The sequence below is a fragment of the Phacochoerus africanus genome, chromosome 2 (genome assembly GCF_016906955.1).
Source record: "Phacochoerus africanus isolate WHEZ1 chromosome 2, ROS_Pafr_v1, whole genome shotgun sequence".
Classification (NCBI taxonomy): Eukaryota; Metazoa; Chordata; class Mammalia; order Artiodactyla; family Suidae; genus Phacochoerus; species Phacochoerus africanus.
The window spans coordinates 228,038,516-228,058,118 of record NC_062545.1 but is presented as its reverse complement, the minus strand read 5'-3'; the positions used below and the strand labels follow the sequence as shown (position 1 = coordinate 228,058,118).

Below are 19,603 nucleotides of genomic sequence, written 5' to 3'. Positions count from 1 at the left end.
TGTATCAGACACAAACCTCAAGTACCTCATCCAATTCCTTCAAAAGCTTCCCTTCTAAGGCTATAACAGCATCCCAGCCCTAACCAATCACTTTCTTATAAAGTGCCATGTACATGGAATAGTTGACTGCCTGTAAGCCCAGAGTTTTTAGGGCCTCTACACTTTCAGACTTGGATGCAATCCACACAATATAGCGTGGGATCTGGCATCTTATAGCAGTGCCCTGTTGAAGAGGTGGATAACATAACCAGAAGCATGTTTTATTAACTCTCCATAGAGTAAAAAGAGGAGACAGGAGGGATCTGGGCAAATAATTTTGCCCCTCTTAACCCCTTTATGGGGTACCTCTATGAGCAGTGTTTCTTTGTATCCTGTCTGGAGAAGTCCAACATTCTGAGCAATGCACCTGCCTGTTGACCTTCTGTTTTTCTTCATAGCTTGTTGAAAGGGAAAACCAATAAGATATCACTTGCCACCTCTTCATATCTAACCATCATGGCAACTCATCACTACATATTATACAAAGTCCGGCATATAATATGCACTCAAAAATGGAAGCTATTGTTAAAATACTATGATATTATATAACCAAAGTAGGCAGTGATATTGTTCTTTTCCTTTATGAAGCTCAAACATTGTCAAAAATTACACTCATCATCTATGAATTTGTTTCTATTTTATTAAATATGCTAAATATAACTTTCATAGAAAAATTCTGGAAGATGCCCAAATGTCAATGATGATCTTTTTGTGGTAGAATTCTGTGCTTTTCTTGGTGTCATTGTTTAACATATTTTTCTAAAATTTACACATTTTAAGGCAATCTACAGATTCAATGCAATCCCTATCAAATTACCAAGGACATTTTTCACAGAACTCAAAGAATATATTTTAAAGATTGTTTGGAAGCACAAAAGACCCAGAATAGCCAAAGACATCCTGAAAAAGAAAAATGGAGCTGGAGGAATTAGGCTCCCAGACTTCAGATTATACTACAAAGCAACAGTCATCAAAACCGCATGGTACTGGCACAAAGATAGAAATATAGATCAGTGGAACAGGATAGAAACCCCAGAATTAAACCCATGCCTACAGCCAACTCATCTATGACAAAGGAGGCAAGAATATACAATGGAGAAAGGACAGCTTGTTCAATAAGTGGTGCTGGGAAAACTGGACAGACACATGGAAAAGAATGAAAGTAGAACACTCCCTAACACCATACACAAAAATAAACTCAAAATGGATTAAAGACCTAGATATAAGACCAGGCACTATAACTCTTAGAGGAAAACATAGGCCAAACACTCTCTGACATAAACAACAGCAACATCTTCTCAGATCTACCTCTCAGAGTATTGACAACAAAAACAAAAATAAAAAAAGTGGGACCTAATCAAACTTCAAAGTTTCTGCACAGCAAAGGAAACCCTAAACAAAACGAGAAGACAACCCACAGATTGGAAGAAAACAGTTGCAAATGAATCGACTGACCAGGGATTAACCTCCAAAATTTATAAACACCTCTGCAGCTCCATACCAAAAAAACAAACAAGCCCAACAAAAAATGGGCAGAAGATCTAAACAGACAGTTCTCCAAAGAAGACATACAGATGGCCAAAAAACACATGAAAAAATGTTCAGTATTACTCATCATTAGAGAAATGCAAATCAAAACCACTCTGAGGTACCACCTTACACCAGCCAGAATGGCCATCATCCAAAAGTCTACAAACAATAAGTGCTGGAGAGAGTGTGGAGAAAAAGGAATGCTAGTACACTGTTGGTGGGATTGTAAATTTGTGCCACCACTGTGGAAAGCATTATGGAGATGCCTCAGAAAACTAAACATAGAATTCCCACTTGATCCAGCAATCCCACTCCTGGGCAACTACCCAGAGAAAACCACGACTCTCAAAGACACATGTACTTCAATGTTCACTGCAGCACTATTTTCAATAGCCAAGACATGGAAACAACCTAAATGTCCATCGACAGAGGAGTGGATCCAGAAGATGTGGTATATATACATGATGGAATATTATTCAGCCATTAAAAAGAACAAAATACCAGCATTTTTAGCAACATGGATGGACCTAGAAACTATCATGCTAAGTCAAGTCAGCCATAGAGTGAGACACCAACATCAAATGCTTTCACTGACATGTGGAGTCTGAAAAAAGGACAGACAGAACTTCTTTGCAGAACAGATGCTGACTCACAGACATTGAAAAACTTATGGTCTCTGGAGGAGACAGTTTTGGGGGTGGGGGGATGTGCTTGGGCTGTGGGCTGGAAATCCTGTGAAATCAGATTGTTATGATCATTATACAACTACAGATGTAATAAATTCATTTGAGTAATAAAAAATTTTTAAAAAAATTTACACATTTTCTGCAACAACTTAGATTTCACTCATAATCAAAATAAAAAGATTAAATTTTCAAACATCTATTGTGAAAGTAATAAGATTAATAAATGATATAATAAAGAGCATTAATAAACAGCAAGAATAATCAATTCCAATCTTGCTTGTTTAATGAGATGGCTGACATTTAAGATAGCCTGAGCAGCCTTATTGCAAGTTTTTATAAGAATTGTTGGAGATCAAAAAAGATCCTGCCAGTTCTTATTGTTGCTCAGTGGGTTAAGAACCCAACTAGTATTCATGAGAATGCGAGTTTGATTGCTGGCCCCGCTCAGTAGGTTAAGGATCCAGTGTTGTCAAGAGCTGCAGTATAGGTCACAGACGTGACTGTGGTATAGGCTGGAAGCTCTAGTTCTGATTCAACCCCTAGCCTAGGAATCTCCCTTAAAAAAAATAAAAAAAAAATTAAAAAATTAAAAAAAAATCCTGACAAGACCAACAAATACCAAAATAGCTTGAAGAGTTTGAGGATCCCAGGTTAAAAACTCCTAAAGGTGTTGAAGTCAAACATCTTATAGAAAATTTGAACACTGCACTTATCAATGGAAAACCAACTCCACCTGTTAAAAGCTAATATACAACTATGAGCTATTTCTAATAGATTCTTTGGAAAAGTGCATTGAGCCTCCAAATAAGTCACTGTTTTGGGTTTTGTTTTCTGAAAGCTATTACCTATTTTGATAATAATATTCCTAAGACTGTCCAGATGTCTGAAGTCAATAAAATAACTGAGCATATTAAATAGGATACTGCTCAAATTCTCAAGTCGCAGGCCTGGATGACTTCAGTAGATTATCTCTCAGTGAGATCTCTGTCTCCACTTTCCATTCTAAGATTAAATAGTCAGCTAAAGGAATGATGAAGACCAAGACCATCTGGATAAGAAGTTCTATGCCGAAAAGCAAATACGTATTTCCAGGTTTTCCATATTTAAAAATTTTACCAGTTTGTCTTTTGGGGACTGAAATGAGGGTGACAACAGATCCAAATGTAAGCTGCATAAGCATCACAGAATGACAGCTGAATATGCCACACATTATCTCTGTAGTACTGAAAAGGCACCCCTGTGACAAGTCACAGTAACCAAAATGTTTCATCATATTGCTTCTCTTCACATAAATACCCCTGAATAAGGTTTTATGTCTCTCTTCTTCTTTTTCTCTGCCTTAATCCTCTTTCCTCTCCCCTTTAACTTTACTTAATTCAGAACTGTATCTAATTTACAAACTGAATTAAGACAGGTCTCCCTCACAAAGCTGATCCACACACCAATCTGACAAGAGGTCACTGCTATGGACTGAACTCTGAGTTTGAGTCATAGTACTGGAATCTCAGTATATTTTACTTTCCCCCATTGTCTTCCTAAATGAAAGAAGGGTAAGTTCAAGCACTTGCTAGTTGGTGAAATGATACATCCATGGAAGAAAAGAAGTTGACGAAATATTGACTCCTTCCTAATTTTTCAAGAAACATAGGGATCCTAGCCTCAGAAAAATAGAAAGGGGAAAGCTCCAAAGAGGAAACAAAAATTGTGAAACAAACTTTCCAAAATGTACAATCTCTGAGAAAGGTAGAGTACCCTCCAAATGGTGCTTATTTTGAAATACCTTTCTTGGGCGGCATCCTGGAGGTATCCTGTCAGAACGTCTGGGCTGGGCTGCAGATTAACTTGAAGAGAGATGACAGATTGAAGGGACAAATATTTCGGGTCTGGTCCAGCACATCCACACACTTCTGCCTGTTGCTGAAAGTGCTCCCTGGTGCCATTTCACAGTCTGAAACATAAGAAGGTACTAATTTCCTTGCCATTAAATTTTCATGAATGTTTAGTTTGCCATTTAGGGCTGGAGTACTCAGGTCAAAAGGGCTGTATTTGGGGCCCATGTTCAAAATAAAACTGATCGTGTATGTCCTCTTCAAAGCAAATCTGGCTTCATTCCAGTTTGTATATACTTGGCTGCCTCATTTTACATGCCTCCCATTCTAGGGCTTTACCCCAATTACATGTACAGAGGGCAATGTAAGGGAGTGTACTTCCAGAAAGGTGAGAAATACTGACGACTAAGTTGATGTGGTAAATTAAATGAGTAAATAAGGCTACTCTTGCATGTGGAGTTCAGGTTTAAGCAGCAAAGCTACAGCACATTCAGCTTTGCAATCAATCCCAATGTGGTGAAACCTGGAGACACTGTGTTTATTTTCTCAGCTTCTCTGAAAATAAAGCTTACTATAAAAGGAAATTGTCATTTTCTGGGAAATTTAAAAAATGTGTTCTATCAACACTTCTCAAAGGAAGATAGTGATCCTTACTTTAAAGTGATAAACAAAAAAGATTCCCATCACTGAAAAGAAAAGAAAGGAACAAAAAGTGCTAAAATTTAATGTTGCAAAGGAGGCTGCCTTTTTGAGAGGGAGAATGCCGGCATTCTCTGGTTACTTCAGTGATAGCCACTGACCTTGGCAAGAGGAAGCACTGTTTTGAAATGGATCCTGGTAGCACATTTATACCAGGGCAACTTTTGGCTTCACAGATGGATTTGTGCACAGACAGGACTCTTCTAGAATATAAAGCCTAGTACATAGATTTTAGCAAAAGTAGTGTGTGCACACTTGGAATTATGGTTCAAAACAAAGCTCTGTAAAGTGGTGCTCACTTAGTTTTTTCCTATTCTGAACATTAGATCTTAACTGTAATAGTAAGATAGGATATAACTGATATAAGTACTTAAAGATTTACATTTAATGTTAAAGTTGTTCTTCAACAAGGGAATTTATAGAGATTGATAAATTTTGTTGCAACTTATTGGACGTGTAATCTAGAGTGAGAGCAATATGTTATTTAATTCATATTAACTTAAATATATATGTAAAATAACTCTAAATGCTACTCTTCAAAAACCATATTACACTTATAAATAAAGATGTTCTGCAGCCTTGTGTCCAGAGAATTATAAAAACAATACTAGATAAAAGACTGAACACAGAAACCAAAAAAGAAAAATAGATTAATTCAATTATGTTAAAATTTAAAATTTCTATTCATCAAAAGATGTTTCAAAGAAATTCATGTGAAAAATACAACTCACACAGCACTTCATAAAAGTATGAAAAATAAAGAATTTCTGCCTACCAACAAGAAGAAAACAAGCACTCCCCAAAGGAAAATAAATGGCAAAAGTTTTGAATAAGTATTCACACAGGAAGTATAAAATGTCCTGTAACCTAATAAAAAAAAAATGAACAAACATGAGCAGTAATTTCATGAAGAGGGAACACATAGCCAATAGACATATGAAAAAAGGCCCAATCTAGAGAAATGCAAATGGAAACTACAAGTGGTATGGGTATGTTGGTTAAAAACCTGTTCCTCTGGTGAATTTGAAACTGGCCCCCATATGCAGAAGACAAAGGGAGACCAAAGAATCAGGCTACTTCAGATTGGTAGCTGATGGTTTTAATAAACAAAAGAACTCACATATGAGGCTTATCTCCAGTGCTCACAAGACAAATAGATCTCAGCATCACCCTGCAGAATCTTAAGAATATATAGAGGCCTTAACTGGGTTGAGTTATATATTCAGTCCAGTTGCTCTCAACAACACATTGCTCTCACAAGACTGTCCTTGGGGCAGCTCTGGTGCAGGGAAGTCAGGCAGAATGCACCTTCCAAGGGCAGGGGATAAGAAACCTCCAATGGCCTGGGTCCAGTTTGGGGGTCAAGAGCAGTCATGTCCTGTTGATGACCTCTTCCAGTACTCCACCTCTCATGACTGGCTCTTACAATTTTACATGACACCCTTTTCCACAATGCACCCTGAGAGGTCAACGAGAAGTTTCATTATCATGGCTCATTTGCAGCCATCTGCTACACTAGAGGCAAATACCACAGCAACAATATAGTCATGTGTAAGAGAAAACACAGATTAAGAAACAGTTTTTTTCCACAAAGAGCCCCATCCAAACTACTGATTTATCAAGTTCTCTAGGCTGAGGTTCGAATCTCTCAGAGTGTTCACCTGGACCCTCATATGCTTTAGAAAAGGTTCTACATAGTATGAATATTCTAGATAATAGCATAGGTGCCTCCTTGGCTATCCTATCCCAGGACAGCTTTCCTCATTAGAGACATCTTAGTGTTTAATAAGGAGTGACTTTGTTGGATATCATAAGGCTCACTGGGTGAATTTAATAGAGGCTTTTATGTGAGCTATAATGTCCTCCAGACCAATGGAGGGAACAAAGATTGCAGCCAGATGATAATAACAGTGGAAAACAGAATGTACCCATCTGGCCTTGAGGAGAGAGAGGTTGGCAATTTTTGTTGGCATGGGGTGGAGTCTACCTTGTGCTCAGAGAAAACTCAGTTTGCAGGGAACCAACCACCTAGATAGAAACCATGGCCAAAGATCTGTGCCATACAACCACTGAGTTTAATTTGGAGCTGCCCAATAAATACTTGTGTGGCGTGACCAATTTGTACCAAACCAGCCACTATCTTTTAATGCGACAGGATGACTACACAGTTCTGGGGATATCCATCCCATATCTCTGGATGGTTCTGTCTAAAGTGCTTTTTTTGCTCCCAACATAGGGTTGCATGAGTGCTTAAAGGTCCATAAGCTGAGGTAAGCCCATCCCAAATCCAAGTGTAGCCACTCATGGCTCTGAAAGTGTTATTTTAGGACCCTACTGGTAAGCAGCTGATGGACCACCTGTGTAATTTGACTGACCAAAAAAGAGTATCCATGCCTTGTATTACTGACAGTGTGTGCCACGGGCCAGGTTTTTGGATCAGTGTCAGTAATACCAAATGAATTAAGAGTACTGATCCTAGCTTGTTCTTCCTTAATGTACTGCTTTAGTGCTTTCCAATTCCCTCCCTAGAATAGTGACACTCACTGTGTCAATCCAGAAGAGCTAGAGGGAGGCAGCTGCATACATGTCCAACAATTGGATTGATTCCTTCACCTGGCATATGAGTGGGTCCAGCGGAAAGATATTTCTATTAGGTGCCTATGCTGTGACCAGGCACCACAGGAACAGCAAAAGTCCGCACTCAAAAAATTAGATATTTAGTAGGAACTTGTATGGGGAGGTACTTCACTTCTATAAGAATTACACTTGTGGCCTGACCCTTAGATGTTAATGTGGTTTTGGTTTGAGGAACTTGACCTGGTTGTGCATGCCACAGGTATTGGCAGAGAGGGCAGCACCATCAAGCATGGGAAGAGAGACTAGGGATAGGATATGTCACACCAGGACTCTCACCTTCACCCCCTCTTTCAATGCCACATGTTCTATGCCAGGTATAATGGAAGGGTACTGGAATATCTTGGCTTTCTTTCCTGCAATGAATGTAGCCCCATCAGGGCCTTCATAGGCAAGAGAGTAGAAGATCAGCCTCATTCCCAGTTCCCTAAGAATTTGTTGTATTTCCTTTCTAGAGCTCTAAGGTCCCACATGTCCAGAGAGATCCTGCTTGTTGGGTCAAGCTTCCCTGCAATATAAAATAATCTATAAGGAAGTGAGTGCCTTGACAACCCCACTCCCTGCCAATTCCGAGGCCTGAACACCATGCAGGTGCTGCTACAAGGTAGGCTGTGTAGTGATATTGCTCATTTCTTTGCCTCCTACCCAGTCAAAGAAATGCTGTTGCCTCCCCTCACCAGTCCCTCATCCCATCACCCCATAACCACTCTTGGATATTTTCCCTGGCCTTTTGTTGGAGCTTGACAGCTATATCAGTAAGCTCAGTGGGTATATATTCTCTCCTCAGGAATGTTTCCTGAACAGGGGTCTGCCTCACTGGTTGGGGTTGTCATTGCTGTGCTTTTGCTTTCCTTTGAATTGGGGGTCTGGTAGCATGGGGTGTGTTGTCAGTTTCACTGGCAATCACCATAAAGTCCGCCTCTTTGTTCTCTTTACTTTGCCAGGGATTCCACCTCTTAACGAACCAATCGGGCTTGTCACATGTTTTCACACCTTAATCTGCAGCAGCTTGCACCCTCCTAGCTTTTCAAGACAGCATGCTATGTCTCCAATTTATCATACTGCTTTCCCACCTTGCCTGCCAGCCCCAAAGTGAGCAGAGAAGTTGCCAGAGTACATTTCTCTAACCTCAGTTCTTTCAACTTTATAACTCAAGCTTCAGCCTTTTGTTGGGCTCAAACACTGTGGAAAACAATCCAATAATATGCCATGAAAATAAATTATTGCTTAACTATGACCTGGCAAATTTACTACTAAGAATATACACAAGAACCTCCTGTACATGTTTATGAGGAGGCAAGTACTATTCATTTTATCAGCGCTGTTTTTGATAGAATAATAATAACAAACATTGAAAAATACATAAATTATGGAATATTTACAAAACAGAATGTTATATATCAATAATAGTGAATAAATCAACAATAACAAAATTTTAAATGTAAATAACATACAACTGGAAAAACAACTTTGAAAAAGAAAACAATAGTTAGAGGACATATACACCCTAACCTCAAGACTTACTAGCAAAGCTACAGTAATCAAGATAATATGGTATTGATATCCAGAGAGAGAAATGGATCACTGGAACGGAAAAGAGAGACCAGAAATATACCCACACATATGTGATCAAAGAACTTTTAACAAAGGTGCAAAGATAGTTTAGCGGAGAAATAAGTCTTTTCAATTGATGATGTCAAAGCAATCAAATATCCATGCATTAAAAAACTGAACTTCAATCTGCATTTTATACCATACACAAAAAAATGCTAGAAAACACAGAAGACTATGGATTAGGCAGATTTAGGATTAAGTTATTTTTAGACATAATACTAACTGTTCAATTCATAAAAGAAAAATGATAAATTGGACTTTATTAAAATTAAGAATATCTGCTCTTCAAAAGACATCATCAAGACAATGAAAAGACAATCACGGACTGGGAGAAAATATTTGCAAATCATATATCCTGAAGAAGGATTCATAATCAGGATATGTAATAGAATATGTATATATATATACATATAATAACTCTCAAAACTTAATAAGAAAACAAACAACCCAATAAAAAAATTGCAAAAGATTTAATAGCTACTTCACCAAAGAAGATAATGATGGCAAATAAGCACAAGAAAAGATATTTAACATCATTAGTAATTAGAGAAATGAAATTCTATAAATTATACATTTATATAAATGGCTAAAATTAAAAAGACTGGCTAGCCCAAGTGTTGGAGAAGATGGGGGACAACTAGAGCTCTTATACATGGTTGTCAGGAACATAAAATGGTACCTACTTTTTTTTTTTTTTGTCTTTTTGCCATTTTCTTGGGCCGCTCTTGCGGCATATGGAGGTTCCCAGGCTAGGGGTCTAATTGGAGCTGTAGCTGCTGGTCTACACCAGAGCCACAACAACGCGGGATCTGAGCCGTGTCTGCAACCTACACCACAGCTCACGGCAACGCCGAATCCTTAACCCACTGAGCAAGACCAGGGATCAAACCTACAACCTCATGGTTCCTAGTCAGATTCGTTAACCACTGAGCCACGACGGGAACTCCGGTACCTACTTTAGAAAATAGTTTGACAACTTCTTGCAAACTTAAATGTACATTTAACATACAATTTCGCTCTAAGATATTTATTTACTGAAAAGAAAGGAAAGCATATGTTCCTATAAAGACTTTTGCATGAGTGATTATAGAAAAAAAGCTGAAAATAATCCAAATGTCCAACAAAAGGTGAATAGATAAATTGTGACACATCCATAAAATGTAATGTTACTTAGCAATAATAAGCAATGAACTACTGGTATATATGACATATTTGAATCTCAAAATGATGCTTTATGAAAGAAGCTAGACAGAAAAAAGTACACACTGTACTATTAAATTTACATAAAATTCTAGAAAAGGTAGTGACACTGAGAGTTTTCATCTAAGTTTTCAGGACGTACACTTGAGTATGTGCAGTTTACCGTATATTGATTTTATCTCAATACAACTATTAAAATAAAAGCCATGCATGGGCCAGTAATAACGATGTGTCATGAAACAAATATCTAGATTAATTTACTTTTGAACAAATGATACCCGAAACAAGAAGGGGAAAGAAAGTATGAAGGAAAGAGAAAAGAAGAGAAAGAGCAAAGAAGGGAAGAAAAAAATACCTTTGAAAATTAGGGACAAACAACCGAAATACAAACAACGACACAGATAAATCTCAGATGTTTATGCTAAGAGAAAGAAGCCTGTCTCCAAAACCTACATACTATAGGATTCCATTTATATGATATTCTTGAAAAGGCAAAACCGTAGAGACAGAAAACATATCAGTGGTTGTCAAGAGCTGGAGGAAGTGACCACAAAGAGGTACAAAGGAATTTGGGAGGATAGTGAAACTATTTTATATCTTGCCTGCAGTGGTTGTTACATAAATGTATTTATCAAAACTCATAGAACTATGCACTTAAAAAGTGAATTTCTTACATATGTATTATACTCCACATCTGACCAAAAATAAAAATTGGAAACTGACACCTCTTGGGTTAACTTTGAGCTGCATTTATTTTTCTCTGCCTATACTGATTCTTTTTTTTTTTTTTAATGAAATTAACTGGCAATAGAAAAAGAACATTTCATATGACCTGCCTAATCCCTGGAGACATTTGAGTTTAAGCTGCCCTAAACCATACCTTAAACTCATTTTAACACCTTTATTAGCATGATATATTACCTAGCCATGAATAAATTTTCCTGTAGGAATAGAACAGGCAATGAGTGGGATAGTAAGAGATGCAGGGAGTTAGCGACTACTCGGATCCTAGAGTTAGCAATGGTCATAAGAACCTGGAGGAGAGAATTTGCAACTTAAGATTGAAATATAAGAAATTACACCTAAGTGTCCAATCTGAAGGAGATAAAAATACAGTCACAATTTTTGTGCTATTTTATCTATGTCATGGGGGTCTTAATTACCAGAATCTAAAAGAGGGGACGTTAGAATCTAAAGTCAGCTTATTTTTATTTTCAATAACAAGCATAGTGCTCATATATAAGTGGTCCATAATTCTTGGTTGGAAGGAAAATGAAGAAGACAAAGATGAAAAAAATCTAAGCAGGCCTGACTTCATGATACAATATCTTTGCAGTTGCATAGGACTTCAAGAATAGAAGGGCACCAGGCTTAAGTTCTACTGTTGCCACACTGACATTCTTAAATCTTTTTTTTTTTTTTGTCTTTTTGCCATTTCTTGGGCCGCTCCCAAGTCATATGGAGGTTCCCAGGCTAGGGGTGTAATCGGAGCTGTAGCCGCTGGCCTACACCAGAGCCACAGCAACGTGGGATCTGAGCCGTGTCTGAGACCTACACCACAGCTCATGGCAACAATGGATCCTTAACCCACTGAGCAAAACCAGGGATTGAACCTGCAACCTCATGGTTCCTAGTCAGATTTGTTAACCACTGAGCCATGATGGGAACTCCTTAAATCATTTTTGAACAAGACAGCCTGTATTTTCAATTTGCACTAAGCATCACAAATTGTGTAGTTAGTACTAATCCAGGAGATTTTTGAGCCACCATTGAGCATTCTCTAATAGACACGAGTGAAGAGAAATATTTTTGACATGGTACATCTATTTGACATTGTTATTAACACCTAAGAGATGCAGTGAGGCACGGTTACCAGTTATAAGACCTAAATGAGGTGTGTTGACAAACCACAGAGATGACACATAGATCAGACTGGAGGGTGGCAATCAGACCACATGTATATGGCTATATGGCTATTTTTCAGTTGACAGATCAGTCATCCCTGAAGGAAAAAAAAAGCAAGAATGAAACTGGTGCCTACAACCACAAAATAAATCACAAATAGCTGGTATGAAGACTGTCATTCAAGTGTCACTGTTTGGGCCACATCCACAAAACATAATTATGATCACCCCAATTTTACTCCATTTTGTCTGTCAAATGAAAAATGGATACATTTAAGAAAGTTATTTAAATTTTCATCCAAAACAAAATCCCAGCTAAAAAATACACTGACATCAAGGGTGAAGAGAGATAAAGTCTTATGGTCTCATATTTTTAAATGCTGTCTGATTCTTCATCTATAAAACATAAGAGGAGATAGGCACTGGAATGAGTAGATTAATGTTAAATACACTTTCCCACACTTGAAAAGTGTGTTGTCACTCTGACTATTCACCCTCTCACTGGGCCTCAACACAGTTAAGCCCAAATCAAGAGATGAGTGATGATGGCACTGGGGCCTTCTTATCACGGTTACTTTTGCACTGTACATCAGTGACCATGCAATTAATCATCCAAGTCAGGACACTGTTGAGAGTGCTAAAATGTTAAGCTGTAAAGGACACTGGGACAACGGACATAAACCATGATTCTCCCAGACCAGCCATGACATACAGTCACCCTCACTGTAATATTATTACACACATTGCCGGCATCCAATTAACCTTTAGTAGCACCATGACATATCATCGAAAAAATGACAGCCACAAGGACATTACCAAAAAAGTATCAACTGCTTTTTCAATAGCTAGGCACTATGCTAACCACTTAATTTTTTTTTAATTTTTCATTTTAAACATCAGAAATACATTTTTTGATTGTATATATAGGTGCAAAATGTCTTGAAAACTGGCCTATGAAATTGGTTCTTTGGCCTATTTTAAATTATTTTGATGCAAATTGCAATTAATTTTGGTTGCTAGAATGGGGGGGGGGAGGGTAGATAGTGCCTAAAGAATTAAGAGAGATGAACAATGAAAAAACAATAACCATTGAAAATGTAGGTTATGGGAGTTCCCGTTATGTCTCAGTGGAGCTGAATCTGACTAGTAACCAAGAGGAGGCAGGTTCAATCCCTGGCCCTGCTCAATGGGTTAAGGATCCAGCAATGCCATGAGCTATCGTGTAGTCACACACGTGGCTCAGATACCATGTTGCTGTGGCTGTGGTGTAGGCCGGCAGCTACAGCTTTGATTCGACCCTTAGCCTGGGAACCTCCATTTGCCACAGGTGTGGCCCTAAAAAGCAAAAAAAAAAAAAAGAAAAAATAATAAAAAGAAAAAAAGAAAAGAAAATATAAAGAAAGAAAAAAAAGAAAAATGCAGCTAATGGTAAATTAAATTACATTTGAGGGCGCTTGAGTATGACATATAATTTTAAAATAAATACAATCCTTCTTCTTAAAACTTTTTAGTGTTCCTTTAATTTATTCCTCTACATATCAGGAATAAAATAGTAGTTATACAGTATATATAGTAGTTAAATTTCAAGCATATATTTTACATGACTAACTCTACTAACATATGTGGAGACCAGTGAAAAAAATTATCAATTACTTTAAGACTTTATACATATATCCAAAAACAACTCCTGCAGAGAAAATCCTTGGGAAAATGTCAAATATTTTATATATATTAAAGTGGCTTATAAAAATATTGCTATTATTACCTAATAAAAGGCAATAACATTTATTTTCCTTTTATCAAAGGATAGTTCCAAGAAATAATTAGGTCTCTTAAAACTGAACATTTTGCAGTCAAAGTCAGTTGCTATACAAATTCAAGGGATTAGAAGTAGTATGCTAAATTATATTTATTAATTGTGTAAATCACGTTTAAAATTATGAAGCTTACTTTCTTAAACTTATGGTTAGCATCCCTTAAAATATCTTTCCCTGCATTACATAAATTCATATCCCAGAAATTGCAAAAAAAAACCCAAATATTAGAACTAATTATGTTAAAATATCACCAGCAGTTATGTCCCATGAATCAAGTTCTTCATACATTATATAACTCTATATTTTCTAACTATAGTAATAAATGCATACTTATGGCAAAAAAGAAAAATGAAGAAAACTATAAAGATGAACATAGAAATTATATGCATGGAGGAATTATTAATCACTCCTTAACTTCTTATTCTCTTCCATAATTTAACAACTTTTACAAAAAATGGGTATCAATTTTTCAACCAAGATGAACAATGATTGTGCAGCAAAATAAAATGGTAATAATTTTTTAAGAGTAAAAGGTAATAAGCTATGACAGTATGTTTTCTATAAAGAAATCCTTGACCATTCTTAGAAAAATTAGGTTTTAATCCTAAACCTGACATGTGGTTAGTAGCTCCGTGGCCTTAACCAAGTGTCACTACTCCTCTCAGTAAGATGAAACAGAAGGAGACTTTTTGTCAATTCATTCTCTCTGCTCATTTGTTTCTGTCTGTGCCTTCACTCAGAACCCACATATAACAGGGGCTACCATAGTATAGTAATAAAGTGAATAACACAGTCATTATTTTTATTAATGCTTTCTGTTCCTGTGTGCTGATAAGTTAGAGAAGGAGTTGGATAAAGTAGGACAACAGATAGGAGCCTGCCACAGTGCAATGAGTATCAGTGGGGTCCCTGGACTGAAGCGACAGCAGTGATCACTAGGAGTGGCAGATGAGTTCAAGACATATTTGTAGGAATTCCCGTCATGGTTCATTGGTTAACGAACCCAACTAGTATCCATGGGAACTCAGGTTCAATCCCTAGCTTCACTCAGTGGGTTAAGGATCCGGCATTGCCATGAGCTGTGGTGCAGGTTGCAGACACAGCTTGGATCTGGCATTGCTGTGGCTGTGGTGTAGGCTGACAGCTGCAGCTCCAATTTGACTCCTAGCCTGGGAACTTCCATATGCCGCAGGTGCAGTTCTAAAAAGACAAAAGACAAAAAAAAAAGACGTATTTGGAATTAGAATAGTGAAGATGAGCTGATGAACTGAAAGAATAGTAGGAAAAGGCGTTCCCGCTGTGGCGCAACAGGTTAAGGGTTTGGTGTTGCCTCAACTGTGGTGTAGGTCACCACTGTGGCTCAGATTCCGTCCCTGGCCTGGGAACTTCCATATGCCACAGGAGTGGCCGAAAGAGGAAAAAAAAAAAAAAAGATTGTAGGAAAAAGGAAAAATAAAAGGAAGATTCAAAGTAAATCTCAAGCTTTTGGGATTTAATTACTCATGAGATGAAGGCAGGCAAGCTAGTATACATAGACTGATAGATGATTAATATATAAACAAAGAAGATCCTTTAGAGGTTTCATTTAAATAGAGACCACAATAAGGTCTCTGGAATGGAGGACATGATCTTCATTTCCACACAATTTCAGGACAAAACTCTGAAAATTATAGTAATTCAAACATTTTCCCTCAGATTTCCCTTCAAAATTTACTAGGCAGCCATTTCTGTGCTAGAATATCTTTTTTTTTTTTTTTTTAGATCAGGGACTCCTTAATATTGATTGGAATACTTATTTTCTTGAACTTTTCCAGTTATAAAGATGGTTATGCAGAACACCCTAAATCCAAGAATGTGGCCTAAATGACTCAGAATAAAGGAATTTTTCCATTGACTTTCCAGAATTTATTAATAAAACTTTATGTCCATGTGTTTATCGAGCAAATTTTCAAGATATATGTCTGTCCTATCAGATGCTAGGCATGAAATGGTAGAATATCCATGAGTCTTTCTTGAGGATCTTAAAGAAATAAGTCTTTTATATTTTTAAATTTTTTGTAGTAATTTAGACTTTTATTCTGATGCTAGAAAAATGATTCAGAGTTAAATGGTTATGGCACCAGAAGGAATAATTTTAAAAATTAAAAAGTTCAGAGGAATAGAGTGTTCTAACTATGAAACTGTTAGGAGGTACTATGTCCAAAGTACATGAGGAGCTTGTAGAAGACATGCCAACTGGAGATAGAGACAGGCCAGAATGGTGGGGAGGATTCATACTTCTCGAATTTTCAGGTTGAAGGATGAACTGACTAGGAAAATTCTTAAGTGAAAATAGATCCAGCACTCAGAACAAAACGATCTCTTTGTCAGACATCTCAATACAAAGCCATTAAAATAGGCTTGTGAAAAGAGAAAATAATAGGCAATTTAACAACATGTCCCTGTGAAATCTCTGAACTTCAGAAAATAAATTCATCAACAGTGGTAAACAGCAAACATCTGAAATGACCCAGATCTGAGGGACTCTGAATACCATGGACGGCTGCTGACATTTCTGCTTGTCTACCCCATATTTCTTCTTATTGGTTGATTGAAAAAAGAACATTCAACAGCAGTTCTAAGATTCTTTTTAAAGGCAGAGTTTCTCAGTATTGGCCCTATCAACATATTTGATCAAATAATTATTTTTTGTGGGGGAGGGAGGCGTCATCCTCTGAACTATAGGATATTTAGCAACATCCCTGGCCCCTGCCCACTAGATGTCAATTGCATAAGCCCCCAAGTTATGACAATGAAAACCATCTCCAGACATTGACAAATGTCCCCAGGGGATAAAATCATCTTTTATTGAGAACCACTGCTCTAAGGTGACAGTTACTATTTTTCATAGATTCAAAGATCCACATATTGCTACATTCTTTATTAATAAAAGATTTAAAAGCACAGGTAAGATCTGGGACAGAAATGAATAAGATACCAACCCCCAAACTGTGCCATTTTATTTATTCCATAACACATTGCTAATTGAATATTGAAAACTCGGGAAATGAGTCTTTTTTTGGCCACACCTGCAGTAAGTGGAAGTTTCCTGGCCAGAGACAGAATCTGTGCCACAGCAGTGACAATGCTGGATCCTTAACCCACTGAGTCACCAGGGAATCCAGAAATGAGTCTTCTGAACTCCCTCAGTTTTCATAATTATCCTTAGAAATTGTCCAAGTCCAAACAATTTAGATATATTACTAATATAAATGTATACAAGTTTCTTGACCAAATGTACTTAGAAAGGCTCCTTTAAGCTGGACCATCCTCGGATCAGGGCAAGCTTTACCCTTACCTGTGATGGGCAGAAGCTTAGTCTTTTTATTCTGTTGCTTGGTAGAGGAAGAAGGCAGACTAGATATCCCAAGAAGCATGGAAATCACTTCAGCCCCATTCTGGATCCCAAATTCTCTTTTCTTACCTTAAACTCTGGTAGATTTCTCTAGATAGTGTCTTAGTCTGTCCAGGCCACTATAACAAAATACCGTAATACCATAAGTGGCTTATAAACAATTGAAAGTTATTTCTCACAGTACTGAAGCCTAGAAGTCAGAAATCAGAGTGTCAGTGTAGTCAAGTTACGGTGAGAGCCCTCTTCTGGCTGCAGACTGCAGTTTTCCCATTGTATTTTTACATGACAGAAAGAGGGCTTGAGGTCTCTCTGCAGTCTCTTTCATAAGGGGTCCAATCCTATTCATGAGGGTTCCGCCCTGATGATCTAGGCATCAGCCAAAAGCCCCCCCTTCTAATATCATCACATTATGAGAATTTCAGCAAATGAATTTTCCAGGAATACAAACATTCAGTCCATAACAGAGAGTTATCCTGTTTAATGGAGCTGAAAGGTCCAGCGGTCAGAAAGGAGAAAAACTGTCTCTTGGAGTGAATGTATCTGTTCTATAGCTATACCTGTTTTGTGCTAAAACAAGTGATTTAGGGCACACGTTCAGTGGGGTGACGTGACTCTGTCTGAGGTTACATCAGATATGCCTAAAGACACACTCTGCTTAATCATAGTTTCCACTATCTCCAAAGTCCAGACTGCCATCACCCCTTGCAACTCTATCTCATAACTCCTCTCTGTGCATGCTTTAAACTCCTGTTCCCATTGCTAACTGCCTGATTCTGAGTCTCCCAAATCAAGTTCAAAAGAGGAAAGACAATTTGACTGACTTATCTTTTTCAATAATAATAAAACATACAACAGGATTAGGTATCATGTACCAGACAGAGTATATGTATAAACTATTAATCCTCACTTCAAACAAATCAAATAGGAATAATCATTACGCTCATTTTTATGGAAAAAGAAAATGGAGATCAAGTTTAGTGACAAATCTTGGGTTTGTACCTAGACAATCTGATTCAGCTTCCACACTTTTTTTTTTTTTTGTCTTTTTCCTACTTCTTTGGGCCGCTCCCTCGGCATATGGAAGTTCTCAGGCTAGGGGTCGGATCAGAGCTGTAGCCCCCGGCCTACGCCAGAGCCACAGCAACGCAGGATCCGAGCTGCATCTGCAACCTACACCACAGCTTACGGCAACGCCGGATCCTTAACCCATTGAGCAAGGGCAGGGACCGAACCCGTAACCTCATGGTTCCTAGTCGGATTCGTTAACCACTGCGCCATGATGGGAACTCCAACTTCCACGCTTTTAATCACCTATAATTTGAAAGTCATAGGTCAGGTGCCCACCATAGTCCATTTTGGCTACACCCAAGTAGGACAAAGCATGTGGTCCCACAGTAGGAGCTGACGGCAGTGCCACATCATTTAAAGTGACCTAGGCATGTAGCAGGGGGCTACCTCTAACCTAACATAATAGCCCATCCAACAGGGCAACAAAGACCACATTAAACATGAAGTGAATAATTAGTTAGCAAAAATATATTTCCTGTATTATGAAAGGAGCAAAAACAGAAAAGGTAGGGCCAAGCTTTCCTGTTAAGTAGTAAAATATATCTGGTTATAATAGATGCACGGATTTGTTGAAAAAACTGGATAAGGAAAAACTCTACACATCTTTTAAAAGCTAACGTTGTTATTAAATTCTGCTTTTGAATTATCTCTTAGTGACTAACATTCACTATCATACCCATTTTATTTTAGCTACATTTTATCTTATGTTTTGCAAGAAAGTGTATGGGGGGTAGTAGATCGCTTCTGCTTCTAAAATACATCTTTTTACTACCTTTATTAATGAAAATGTACCTACTTTTAAATATCTAGTCCCTTGCAAAGCTCGCAGATAGGTCTCCAAGTTCTTTCGGAATTTAGAGTTACATAAGATAAGTTAGAGTTTTAGTTCCTTTATTGGTAAACTTTTTCTACTACCTGAGCACTTATTTGTTAACCTCATAATTAATGTATTTGTAAGAACAGATTTCGTGGTGTTTTATTTGTTTTGAATGCATCTTACTAGGATTTGTTATCCTTTTCAATCTACATACTTTGACTTCGTTCAACACAGGGTCATTTTTTTCCATTATATCTTTAGTGTTTTTTCTGTTTATATTATCTTCGTTGGTTCCTTAGGAGTACTTAATTTTAACTCTATTTTTTTCCCTTTTTTTTTTCTTTTTTTTTTTTTCTGTTTAGGGTCACACCC

The 19,603-nt window shown here is 37.5% G+C and overlaps 1 protein-coding gene across 1 annotated transcript in view; it reads right to left on the bottom strand.

Annotated features, from left to right (window-relative positions):
* The window catches only part of TMC1 (transmembrane channel like 1), a 159,391-nt gene extending 155,340 nt beyond the window's left edge, over window positions 1-4,051 (bottom strand). Inside the window, exon 1 of the mRNA XM_047769233.1 lies at window positions 4,036-4,051. Within this exon, the coding sequence (XP_047625189.1) occupies window positions 4,036-4,051 (16 nt within the window). The remainder of the gene's footprint in view (window positions 1-4,035) is intronic.
* Between the last annotated feature and the right edge of the window lie 15,552 nt (window positions 4,052-19,603).